Genomic DNA, 13328 nt, shown 5'->3' on the forward strand with positions numbered 1-13328 from the left:
ATCTTTTAAAATATACATAAAAGTGCAGTAGCAGTAACAGTATCCACAGCATCTGAGGTTTTTCATGATCAAAGAAATAACAATTTGTTTAATATTTATTATTTCTATAAAGCTGGGTCAATCTCATCCTCTCATGTTTTCTTTGTCCCAACAAAGATCTTATCTAATTAATTGCTTCCCATTCCACATGCTAATGCTGACTAAACAGAATATGAACTTGTCAGTTGTAAGAAACTAACAACCTAAACAACCATCAGCTGCTTAAACCCAAAAAATGTAAAATGACACACAAAAGGGACAAACAGCTGGTGTCTGAGCTCCTTCTGGGACAATTATTTTTTCACTTGTATTTTGGTTAAGTGTAGAACCCAAAATGACTGGTTACAGTGAGGAGAGAAATGAAGTTTACCTTTCAGAAGAATTACTAGCTGGGCTTTATTTGAAAATGACCTGTTTTTCCATGACCCCAGAGGTCATTTGTATTTTAGTTTTTCATGAATATACTTTCCCTTCCACAGACAACATAATTAAAACGGTTATTATTTTTTTAAGTACAGTTGTGGTTACAATTTCTTGCAGTTGTGCACATCACTGCTAACATTTTTCATAGCACCGTACTCACCAAGATAATCAAGGTTGAAATCATGACTGACATAAAAACATATTTATTTGCTGGGTCGAGATAGAACAAGGGCACTTACCTAATGTACCTCAGGGAAACTGAAACTAGTATTTTAGTGTAGAACAACCATTGAAACTCTGTATAACACTCTCGTCTATTTTCTTACCCAATTATCAAACTAGGGTTGTTGGGAGTTACAGTCCGTTCCATAGGCAGATCTGGTCCATTACAGCAGGCCAAAGAGGAAATGGGTTTTTCAAATGTAATGACATTTGTCTTAAGTCTGCGTACCAGACAGGTTGATTGTTTCCAACCTGTCTGGCTGTTTCACTATATGTATAGTCCTGTGATGTCACCATGCTCCCAGAGTAATACTTTTGAATTAGCACCCATGAAGTAAATTTTCTTACAAATCTTGGATATAAATATTCAGTTGACAGAATAACTTCACTCAGCTATAGCACACTGGGTACAGGTGAGGTGTTGTTTTGTTACAATGTACATACCAAAGGAATGAATTGGCTGTGAAGTCTGAGTTAAGGTACAGACAAAGAGCTGTCAAACTCCACCGAAGCATGTTCTAGACCACCGTAGCCATTCAGCTTCCGCAGCTTTAGCTGGTCAACATGGATCAGACTCTGGGTCTCTAAGACTGCTTCTTTCTTCGAGAACATCTGGCTGATTTCCATGAAGGTCTTGTTTTTGGTCTCTGGGATCACAATGTAGACATAGACGGCAACAGATGCACAAATGGTGGCAAACACTAAATAACAGTAAGCTCCGGCTGACATCTGGTGGTTGGTGTTGCAGGTAAATGGAAGAAAGAAAGAAAAGGACAATTGGTTTTAAATCAAAGGTGACCCATGTCACTTTGAGTAAACTGACATTGTGTATGTCAGAATAGGTAGTTACTCTTACACTCTGACGTTTCCTTGGACTACAGGGAGTAAGAAACTGAGAAGGATTTCTGAGGCATTCACAGTGATATATCGACTTGAGGGAGATAAAACAAAGCGTAACACTGCATTACTCCCATTATGCAAACTGAGCATTAGTTCTGAAGTCGAGCTCAGCCAGCAGCACATCAGCTCACGACTGCACCGGTGTCCTTCTGTCTTCATTTAGCAGGATCGATGTAGGCGAAGCACTTTGAAACCTAGAACTACCCCGGTCTCCTCCACATGCTGTTAGTGGCTTCACCAGTATCCTGTCTGCTGTCACTGACAGCTGCTCTATTCCATCCTGTGTGCTCCCCCTGATTTAACAGCTCCCTGACTTTATGCTTTTAATAGATTCTTAAGGAATCTATTAAAAGCATAAAGACCTAAACTGGATCCTGGATAAGTGGGTACTCGAGGACTACATCAATCAGTTCTCTGCATACTACGTTTGTAAAGAAATCCACGACCGTGTATAGCTTCTACCTGTAAGAATGGGAAGACGAATCCCACAGTGAAGTTGGACAACCAGTTGAGTGAGCCTCCTATGATGTAGGCTGCAGGTCGGTGAGATTGTTTAAACAACTCTGCCGTGACCAGAAACGGCACTCCAGCTGCAACAGGAAAAAGACAGGACTTACCAAACATCAGTCACACATTGCTGTTGGATGCTCTCGCAGCGATTTCATAGTGTTCACAAGTCATTTAGTCTCACATTTGAGACAATTTATAAGTAACAAACACAATCTGACTCTTTTGGTCTCTAGTTCCAAAGTTCTTCATCCTATAGCCCCAATTATTGATCAGGATAAGGCACTTTGTCCACCTTACATCCATATGCAGCTTTATAACATGCACCTGGATGAAGCCGGAGCATCCAGAGGAAACACAGAGATAACAGATAGTTTTTATTACAAAACTAATGTGCAGATTAACAGGGTGTGTGCAAGCAATTATATTATTTATGTTCATGATTTTATAATACATGTTCATTTATCATCTCTCGTACCAATACAGCCTTTGGGCCTAAAAATCCGCATATGGACACGAGAAACGTGTCAAAGAATGCATATCATTAATATTTAACTGTTATAGTCAGTAAAAACGGCTTTATTTGTCTCTCTTACAGAAGGTCCTAGAACCTAGAGTCAAATATACAGTCAGGGAACTTCAAATTAGAACATTTGAATGCATATCACTTTTATAAATAATTGCATTTATTAAACTTTTAAATGTCTGAATAAATGAAAATGTAACTAGAGCTGCAGTACAAAAGATTTTCAGAGACAAATTAGAGACAAATTTTTAAAGGCATGACCTGCAGAGGGTGCTGTTCAACCACTACACAGAGCAACCCAAACCTCCTGCAACTCACAGGTTACAAAAGAATAACATCACACATCAGCTGCAATCAGAGCAGACTACACTCACCTGTTTACTACTCTAGAAACTATTGTCATCCACCTGTACAAAAGCTTAAATTACATTCTGGTTTATATAACTCTTAAAACTCTTTTAGCAGCAATCAGTGATAGTCTGTTTATCTGAGATCATGCACGAGTCTCTAAACACACTATTGTTCATGGCTCTGCCCAGCAATAGTTCACATATAACCCATCCACAAATCCTGGCTAGTAAAAGATTCCAGTTTCCAAACACACGCGTTTAAATGGATATTAAACATACCAAAAATTCCAAAGGTTTCTAAAACATGTGGGAAAAAGAAAATCGTTTCGCCTGTAGCTGTATGAATGCCATGCCTGCTGACATAATGTTGTCTACTTGATATTAACCCTCTCCAGGCAGGCTGTTTCCAACAGTTAAAAACTAACAACCTGATTACCCCACATACATATTTTATGAGTTTCTTTTACCACTGCAGGACTTGGTTGTGCATTAGCAACAAAAAACTTGAGCCTGAGAGGGTTAAAACCATTTAATCACTGTCAAATATGAAATGGGCAGCAGTTAGATTTTTGCAGGCAGCCACCGCTTTGATGCATCAACTAGTTTGTTTTTTGGCTCTTATGTTTTGATTTTTTCGTTTTTTGCTTCTGTCGACATCATGTGATAACCACAACAAAATAATACTTTGAACAGGTAAATCTGTTAATAGTTGTCATTTAAATGAACCAGTCCTTTAACATGCAGTATAAAGCAACTTGCCTGGGCCAATACAGAAGCCAGCAATAATGCCCACCACACAGCAGACACTGATGTAGCGCATGAATGACAAATGAGCCTGCAATGAGAACAAACAGCAGAACATTGAAGAAGTCTGACAGTATTTATGTAGCTTCTCTAAGCGAAAATGAGTCTTTTTGTTAAACACTGCTTTAAATTTGTATTCTCTCTCTCACACACACACACACACACACACACACACACACACACACACACACACACACTTACCTGTAAAATGAGGGCCAGTGTTATCCCAGTACTGCAGATACCCATCATAGCAAAACCCCCAATCATGAGAGGCCTGCGGCCCAGCTTCTCTATAGTAAAACACTCAACAAGGAGAGACAGATGCTTTATTAGACACTACTGAGTGGAACACATGTGTTTGTGTTTCGACTCAAGGTGTGTTTACACCAACTTAGCATACAAAATGAGAAGCACTAGCCTAGCTCACCTTAGAAATACAGAGTCAATGGGCTAATGATGATGTTTAAAATAGCAGTTTGGATGGTCGTTAGGTGTGTCGCAATACTAGAGTTTCACATTTGATGCTAATATACAGGATACTTTGGTACCATCGGGGGGAAAATGACGACAACAACAAAAAAACATGCTGTTGCTGATCAGGGCTTCGTTCCTTTTGCTGGAAGCTGAATGTTAGGACTTGGAATGATGTCACTCCTCAGTTAACCAAATGTCAGAAGCAGCATGAAAGAACTTGTGGAGCCAATCATCCATTTGCACCACTGTGACAATCTGTTTTTGTTCCAACTTAAATGCAACATCATTTGAGTTGTTAAGGAACCTATGGCGTTATTTTTGTGCCACTATTCTGAGTGCATGTAAAAAATGTTTGCAGGTGCAAGTTTTGCATTTTGAGGAGAAATTTACTTTGAGCGAAGAAAAACTAAATTTGAATGAACAAACTTCATTGCTGCGTGCAAAAAGTGTATTGCAGTGTTTGCTATTATCCACACACACACACAACAGCAGCCCCTCTCGCTCAGTTTTTGCATTTGCGCTCGCTCACAACGTGTTTCTCGCGCTCTCAACATTTCTGCCCGTGTGTGCTCAACTTTCTGTACACCGTTATATTTGTGCCACAAAACCAGCCAATCACAGACTTGGATGCAAAAAAATCTGATTGGCTGTTTCCAGCAAACATCTGCTGATACTAGAAAGTAATATTAAATCAATTCTAACAACAGCTGATCAAGCTTAAACGTGCTGCTGTTGTTCAGCGCGACATCCGCTGGTTTCCTCTTTCTGGCGCAAAGTGGGCGATAAACAAGAGAGACGGGACTTGTGATCTTTGATCAGTTTCATGACTGAAGTAACAACAGGAGAGGGAGGGGAGAGAATGAGAGAAGAAGAAACAGCTGTGCAGCAAAAACACAGAATAACTCCAGCTTTGTGTCTTTTTCATTGTAGCTGAAGTACCACACAAACTGTTCCTCTTCCCCTCAATACGGATGTGTTAATCAGTGTTGGTCAAGTTACTTGAAAAAAGTAATCAGTAACTAATTACTGATTACTTCCCCCAGAAAGTAATCCAGTTACTTTACTGATTACTTATTTTCAAAAGTAATTAATTGCTTAGTTACTTAGTTACTTTTTAAAAACACGATTTACAACCTGAGTAGCTGATAAAGCGATAGATCTTTCAGCCCAATTCTACTTTTTCTGCATAATCCATCATACAAAATGTAATCAGATGAAAAAGTCTCTTTTTAAAACTTGTTTTATTAGTTTTAATCTTTTAACTTTATGCATCAAGCAAACATTTAATTATATGCAACATTCTCTGACTGGAAGAAATTAGTTTAACATTTAAACCTATTTTCTGCACATTCCAGCTCATAAAATAAAATATTTTGTGTGTTTACACTCAGTCTTTCAAATAGATGCAAGTAAAACACAGCAGAAAATAAATAAAGTCAAAGACTCAGCGGTCCTGTTGCTCTATTTTCACCTGTAAAGCAGGAGTGGGGTAGGCGGAGGTTTACCCTGGTGCAGGTGTGCCGCGGTCAGTGGAAGAACCCGCGAGTTTCTCTGTGAGTTTCCCATTACGTCGTAGCTACTCGGTGCTTGTTGGAAGTTTAGGGGTTTTTTTCGCTGTAAAAAGAAGTTTTCTTCCCACGCACAGCGGACACTAATGTTTTTGTCACTTTTTATGGAATCAAACTCAAAGTAAGGTCAGTACTTCCACGCTTTAAACGCTGCACGCTCATACTCTCTCTGCACTCGATATGTGATCCATTGTTGATCTGCACACAGCTGTCGTCACGAACGGCGCACTCGCTTACGTCACTGTCATGAGACATTCTCACAAAAAAATCACGGTTTTAGTAACGCAGTAACGCAGCGTTCCTACGGGAAAGTAACGGTAATCTAATTACTGTTTTTGCAATAGTAATCCCTTACTTTACTCGTTACTTGAAAAAAGTAATCAGATTACAGTAATGCGTTACAAGTAATGCGTTACTGCCCATCTCTGGTTGTAATTGGTCCAGCCCAGAGTTGATGATGACCAATTGACTAATCCACCACCTTTCATTGTTTATACTGTTACAAAAACAAACAAACATAAAACTTTGGCCAGTCCAGCTGTGCGGTCAGCTGGTGGGTAACAGGCATCTCCGAAAACGTCAGAGCACTTGTGCAAATATGTGATGTCCTGATGAATCGAGCAGATATTTGAAGTTTACACAGAAACATTCTCGCATGAAAATATCTTTAAAGTTTATTTTGTGACTCAGACAGAGTAATATTTCAAACTCCGCCACTCTGTGTTCCTCCGCAACTGCCTCGTTTGAGTTTTGGACAAATGCATTCTGGGATATTGCATTTCGTCATTTCGAGCTGATTGGAGACCAAAACAGCCAATCAGATTTTTTTGCATCCAAGTCTGTGATTGGCTGGTTTTGTGGTACAACTATAACGATGTACACAAAGAGTTGAACGCGCACAGGCAGAAATGTTGAGAGCGCGAGCGACACATTGCGAGTGCAAATACAAAAACTGAGCGAGAGGGACTGCTGTTGTGTGTGTGTGTGGATAATAGCAAACACTGAAATACATTTTTTGCAGGCAGCAATGAAGTTTATTCGCTCAAATTCAGCTTTTCTTCGCTCAAAATAAATTTCTCCTCAAAATGCAACACTTGCACCTGCAAACATTTTTTACGTGCGCTCAGAATAGTGGCACAAAAATAACGTTGCTGGTAAACTTTTCTCAGACGTTTCCAGTTTCAGTTTTGGACATAAGACTTTTTAGACAACAAATATTAGTATTATGCTATCATGTGATGACTGTGTATTCGCATTAACATATGGGCAGTATGATAAACTTGCTTCCTTGCTTAGCACTGGTTAGCACCATTGCATGCACCAGTTTTTTGGAGCCATTCTGTACGGAGTCTTCATGCACTCCTACTTCCTTTCACAGGTCAGAGATGTGTTATGTTAATTGGTGATTCCAAATTTTCTGTTTCATATACATTACCTATAAAGGCCTATCAACAACTGGATTTTCACCATTTGACCATTTGTCTGATAAATACTTGCAGCAGCATTTGCAGTGTTGTTGTCAGCTACTGTTCATGTGTTCAGCTTTGCGCCACCTTGTCTGCTGCAATGCAGTGTGAGTCAGTGTGTGTCAACTGGAGGACGATGGTGCTGTTGCTATCGACACTGTTGCAAACTAGTACCTAATGTGATGGACTGATTCTTATATAGTGTTTTTCTGATAAACTCGAGCACTCAAAATATTTTGCAACAATGGAAACAGCTAGGCAAGGTGTTTCTCTCAGCTTAGCTTAAAGGAGGGAAGCAGGCCCCAAAATCACTTCCTGATTTCAGTTCTGTACATGATGAATATCTGTTTTTGTGGAAATAAAATGCAATACAACACTAATACAAAGGTAACATCAACTGCTATATAATTGCATGAATTCTAATTTGTATGCTTACCCCAATGAGTCCAGCAATGATCTCTATAATTCCTGTTCCTGCTGTGGTATACTGGATCTCTGGAGCTGGAATTCCAGCATTTTCAAAGATGCTGTTGGTGTAGAACCATATCTGTGGTGAAAGAGAAATGCAGGTAAATATCTGACAGTCAGTCAAGGTGTGATTGAAATGCTCACTTCCATATTTAATACAGTGGGTTAAAGACAAGTATTGCATAAAGTGTATGGAATATTTCTACATACACTGAACAAAAATATTAACGCAAACTTTTGTTTTTGCTCCCATTTTCCATGAGCTGAACTTAAAGATCTGAAACATTTTCTACAAACACAAAGGAGCCATGACTGTCAAATATTGTTCACAAATCTGTCTAAATCTGTGTGAGTGAGAGCTTCTCGTTCGCCGAGATCATCCATCCCACCTCACAGGTGTGCTGATTGGACAGCATGAATATCGCACAGGTGTGCCTGAGACTGCCCACAATAAAAGCCCACTCTGAAATATGCAGTTTGATCACACAGCACAATGCTACAGATGTCGCAGCTTTTGAGGGAGCGTGCCATTGGCATGCTGACTGCACGAATGTCAACCAGAACTGTTGCCTGTGAAATGAACGTTCATTTCTCTGCCATAAGCCGTCTTCAAAGGTGTTTCAGAGAATTTGGCCGTACATCAACCGGACTCACAATCGCAGACCACATGTAACCACACCAGTCCAGGACCTCCACATCCAGCATGTTCACCTCCAGGATGGTCGACCAGGTGGAGACCAGCCACCCAGACAGCTGCAGCAACAATCGGTTTGCATAACCAAAGAATTTCTGCAAAAACTGTCAGAAACCGTCTCAGGGAAGCTCATCTGCATGCTCGTGGTCCTCATCGGAGTCTGGACCTGACTGCAGTTTGTCACTTTAACCACCTTGTGTCAGGTTTCAGTTAACGGACTCAGGCGCAGACCGGGACTCCTTACAGGATTTACAGATTTTATTTACACAACGACACCAGGTGATGCTATTTACAAAGTGCTGGAGGGAGGGGAGGGGGGTCCAGGGCTCCGGGGTATGTGAGGGAAAAGACGGGAATCTGACGCCCTCCAAAGGCTCTCTCTCTTCACTCCCCACACTGGGGAAACACCATCCACTCACTCATCCACGGGATGACAGGCCGGCTGGGAAAGGTCCGGGATAGATCTGTACACAGAGATTATAGTTAGAGGCGAACAGACGGAACGAACTCACAGATCCTTATTTACAATCTACTGAGCGACTGACGCTGATAACTCAACGATCCAGCGACGAGTGACACAGTGCTGCTGTCTTAAATCGGCCTTGTGATTATCCCGATAGGCAGCAGGTGCGTGGGCCAGGGGCGGGAGCCCATAATGAGCATCACCCCGGCAGGGGAGAGAGAGAGAGAGAAAACATGTTGCCTAATACAGAATCAGCTGGTGAGGCACAGGGACCATGACACCTTGAGTGGGCGAATGCTCTCATTTGATGGCGTCTGCCACGTTGGAGAGGTGTTTTGATGACAGATGTTTTTACTGTGCAGGGCAGATGGCAGACAGCTTGTGTGGCGTTGTGTGGATGAGCAGTTTGCTGACGTCAGCGTTGTGGATTGAGTGGCCCATGGTGGCGGTGGGGTTATCATTTATCCATGACCATAAGCTCATGTTACAGCATGATAATGCACGACCCCATATTGCAAGGATCTGTACACAACTCCTTGGAAGCTGAAAACATCCCAGTTCTTGCATGGCCAGCATACTCACCAGACATGTTTGGGACGCTCGGCTCGGCGTATACGACAGCGTGTTCCAGTTCCTGCCAATATTCAGCAACTTTGCACAAGTATTGAAGAGGAGTGGACCCACAATCAACAACCTGATCAACTCTATGCCCAATGCACACCATTTACCTCACACAGGCAACACATCTCCATTGGATGTGTTGCACCAGATACTGACTGGTTTTGCGACATCTGTAGCATTGTGCTGTGTGATCATACTGCATATTTCAGAGTGGGCTTTTATTGTGGGCAGTCTCAGGCACACCTGTGCGATATTCATGCTGTCCAATCAGCACCTTGACATGCCACACCTGTGAGGTGGGATGGATGATCTCGGCGAACGAGAAGCTCTCACTCACACAGATTTAGACAGATTTTTGAACTATATTTGACAGTCATGGCTCCTTTGTGTTTGTAGAAAATGTTTCAGATCTTTAAGTTCAGCTCATGGAAAATGGGAGCAAAAACAAAAGTGTTGCATTTATATTTTTGTTCAGTGTAAATCCCTAACAGTTTTGGTCTTTATTATTTTACAAAAAATTAACAGATGGAGATCTGGAGTTTATTCTTTAGTGTTGAAGTTCTATTTATTAGCTCTTCATTTAGAAAACATGTTAAAAGTGGCCAAATCACCAAAAATGTAAACAAATGATGATGAATGCACTTCAGCAGCAATAAGTGTCATGGAAAACTACAGTAATCCTTCCTTGGTTAAGTAAAACCCCTCTACAACATCAAGAGCACTCTTAAGAAGGTTGGCATGTCATTGTCAAACTAACACCTTGATGCATGTAAATACAGAAGGTTTACAAGGTGCAAAACACTGGTCACACTCAAGAGGATACTTTACTAAAAAATATAACTAAAAGAGCCTGCACGGTTCTTGAAAAAAAATCTTTGGACAGATAAAATCAAGATTGGCTTATACAAGAATGATGGGAATGGTATGGAGAAAGAAAAGAACAGCGCATGACCTGATATACACCACATCGTGTTTTAAACATGGTGGAGGCAATATGGTGGCATGGGCATGCTGAGACGAGTAGCAGGGGGAACTCTGAAGCGTAAATAGCTACACTGCTCAGATTCAGCAAAATGTTGCAGATCTGTTTGGACAGCACTTCACAGCACAGGGATAATGTTTGTGGCACTGTCCCTTTGCTTTGAAGAAGCAACCCAATAGTTTCTCAAAGTAAAGACACAGGATATTGTTCAGGTAAATAGGTCACCTGATCTCAACCAAGTAGAGGATGCTTTTCAGTGACTTAAAAAACACGACTTAAGGCAGAAAGTCATCTTTACTGTCTACAGTAAAGGCACTACATCAGTCATTTTGTTGAAGAAAAGCAAATGACAAAAGTAGTCCGTGCAGTCAACTTGTTGTATTTTTTTTTGTGTGGTTTATTAAAGAAAGGAAATTGGTCATTTTGATTAAAATTATATATATATTATTAGGTTAATAATAATAATAATGATAATAATTTCTTAATAATAACGTCTGCTACAGAACTGCAATACAGTGCACAGAGAAACTCCAAGGGCTAAATCTCAGAGTTCTTGTTTTCAGTTCATAAATGTAAAATTAAAAAACAAAACTGAATATTTAGCTTTGAAAGAGTCACCAGAAAAAACACTAACAGGAAAAAGAACATTGCAGTATGTTTTAGCTTTAGCTGCTGAACAAACCACGAAACCTCTGGAAAAATGTTGCTTGGACAGATGAGACCAAAGTGAAGATATGTGACAATAATGCACAATACACAGCAAAAACACCTCATAGTGCTTTGTAGCCACAAGACCCAGGCACTTTGTAGTCACTGAGTAATCCATAGGCTTGTCTGAATACCAGAGTATTGTAGAGTCAAAGGTGAAGTCATCTGTCCAACAGCTAAAGCTTGGCCAAAACTGAACAAACTAACAGGAAAATAATCCCAAACTCAACAGCAAATCTAAAACAGGACGGCTGAAAATGAAAAGAATCGAGGTGTTGCTATTGCAATAACACAACTTTTTCAGCTAATATTTTAAAATAAGTATCATGTGATATATCACATTTTTGTTCATCGGAAGTTGTATTTACCTTATTTAAGTCCTTTAAGACCAGATTATGACTTATTATGATTATTATTTTATTAGAACTGGAATTTGCTTGTAAAAAAAAAAGGCAAAGCAGGCCATTAAGGTTATAATGACAATGGTTTTTAACATTTTTTTCTTTAAAAAATAAAATAAACATAATTCAACAACAAAAAAATCAACACTATTAACCATATAACCATTAACCTTTTTTTTATATGTAAATTTTTATGTAAATTATTGACTCTCCTCAATTGTGCAGTTATTTACCTCTTTTTTAAAAACTTTTTTTAGAAGAAGTACACACACACACACACAAACACACACACACACACAACATATATACAAGGCATTTACCACTCTGATATCTTTTTTAACATTGGTGACCATTCATCCAGAGACCGTTTTTAACTTTAGTCTTTCAGCAGTTTTTTCCACGACATAGACGGCCGTCAGACAGTTTTTTCACTCCTTCATTAAGATCACATTAAAATACATTACTAAATTAAAATACCTCCCCTCTGTAAACCTTTACCTTATCGTTGTAGAGGGGTATGTGTGTCCCTGGGATCCCAGGGGGAAGCTTGCTGGTGGGCGTTTTGCCCCCTGGTAGGTATCCCATGGGAAATTGTCTTGGGTGAGAGACCAGACAAAGAGCGATTCAGAAAACCCTATGAGAGCCTTAAGGGAACAGTTCACACTGCCCAGGATGGGGTTACCGCGACCAGGGCACTGCCATGGAGCCAGGCCTGGGGGAGGGTGAGCACCTAGTGGCCGGGCCTTAGTCCATGGAGCCTGGCTGAGTGCAGCCCAAAGATGGGGCATGAGATCACACTCCTGTAGGTCCATCACCTGCAGGAGGCACCGTAGGAGTCAGGCGCAGTGTGTGTTGGGAGTCGGACAAAGGCAGAGACCCTGGCGGACCAAAACCCAGCTTCAGAGGTTGGCAATGGGGACATAAAACCTGAAGGGGAAGGACCTGAACTAGTGTGAGAGGTGACAGATTGAGAGGTACTGGCTAGATATACTGTAGTTGGGCTCACCTCAACATAGAGCTTGGGCTCTGGAACCAATCTCCTGGAGAGTGGGATGGCTGGTTGAGGGTGCTCCACCTGGGGACTTCTTACTGGGAAACTTCAGTGCTCATGTGGGCTATGACAGTGAAAGCTGGAGGGTTGTGATTGGGAGGAACCAACCAGTCGTACCTGATTCTTTGCACAGTTCTCTTCTGCAAACCAGTTTGTCCATACTGCACACCATGGTCAAACAGAAAAGTGTCCATAAGTGTACATGGGACCAGACCCCCCCGGGCCGTACGTGGAGGATCAGCCATGGCTGCATGTTCTGGAGGCTTGGGTGAAGTGAGAGACTGAGCTGTCAGCTGATCACCACTTGGTGGTGAGTTGGATTAGGTGGCCAGTGGAGGACACTGGACAGACCTGGTGCACCCAAACATATATGGAGGGTGTTCTGAGAACTCCTAGCAGAGGCCCATGAGATCATCAACTCTCACCTCCGGCAGAGCTTTGACAGGATTCAGAGAATGAGGACACTGAGTGTCAATGGACCCTGTTCAGCCCCATTCCTGAGGCTGTTGCACTGAACTGTGACTATAAGCTGGTTGGTGCTTGTTGTGGTGGTAACCCCCGAAGCAGCAGAAATTACATGCTTACTCACAGCAAAGTGGCTTTTCCTGGGCTTTCTCTCCTGCAATTGCTTTGCAATGTCTAATTAGTTCTTGGTATTTAA

At 41.1% G+C, this 13328-nt stretch overlaps 1 protein-coding gene across 2 annotated transcripts in view; it reads right to left on the reverse strand.

Moving 5' to 3' along the window:
- Positions 1 to 410: 410 nt before the first annotated feature.
- The window catches only part of slc2a15a (solute carrier family 2 member 15a), a 29315-nt gene continuing 16397 nt past the window's right edge, over positions 411 to 13328 (reverse strand). For both annotated transcript variants that reach the window (XM_026190335.2, XM_080287656.1), the window contains exons 8-12: positions 7716 to 7826; positions 3973 to 4074; positions 3727 to 3802; positions 2047 to 2174; positions 411 to 1413 (exon numbers count right to left, since the gene is read on the reverse strand). In XM_026190335.2, the coding sequence (XP_026046120.1) occupies positions 1159 to 1413; positions 2047 to 2174; positions 3727 to 3802; positions 3973 to 4074; positions 7716 to 7826 (672 nt within the window). In that variant the 3' untranslated portion in view covers positions 411 to 1158. The remainder of the gene's footprint in view (positions 1414 to 2046; positions 2175 to 3726; positions 3803 to 3972; positions 4075 to 7715; positions 7827 to 13328) is intronic.

This window comes from Astatotilapia calliptera, chromosome 13 (genome assembly GCF_964374335.1).
Source record: "Astatotilapia calliptera chromosome 13, fAstCal68.1, whole genome shotgun sequence".
NCBI classification, from domain to species: Eukaryota; Metazoa; Chordata; class Actinopteri; order Cichliformes; family Cichlidae; genus Astatotilapia; species Astatotilapia calliptera.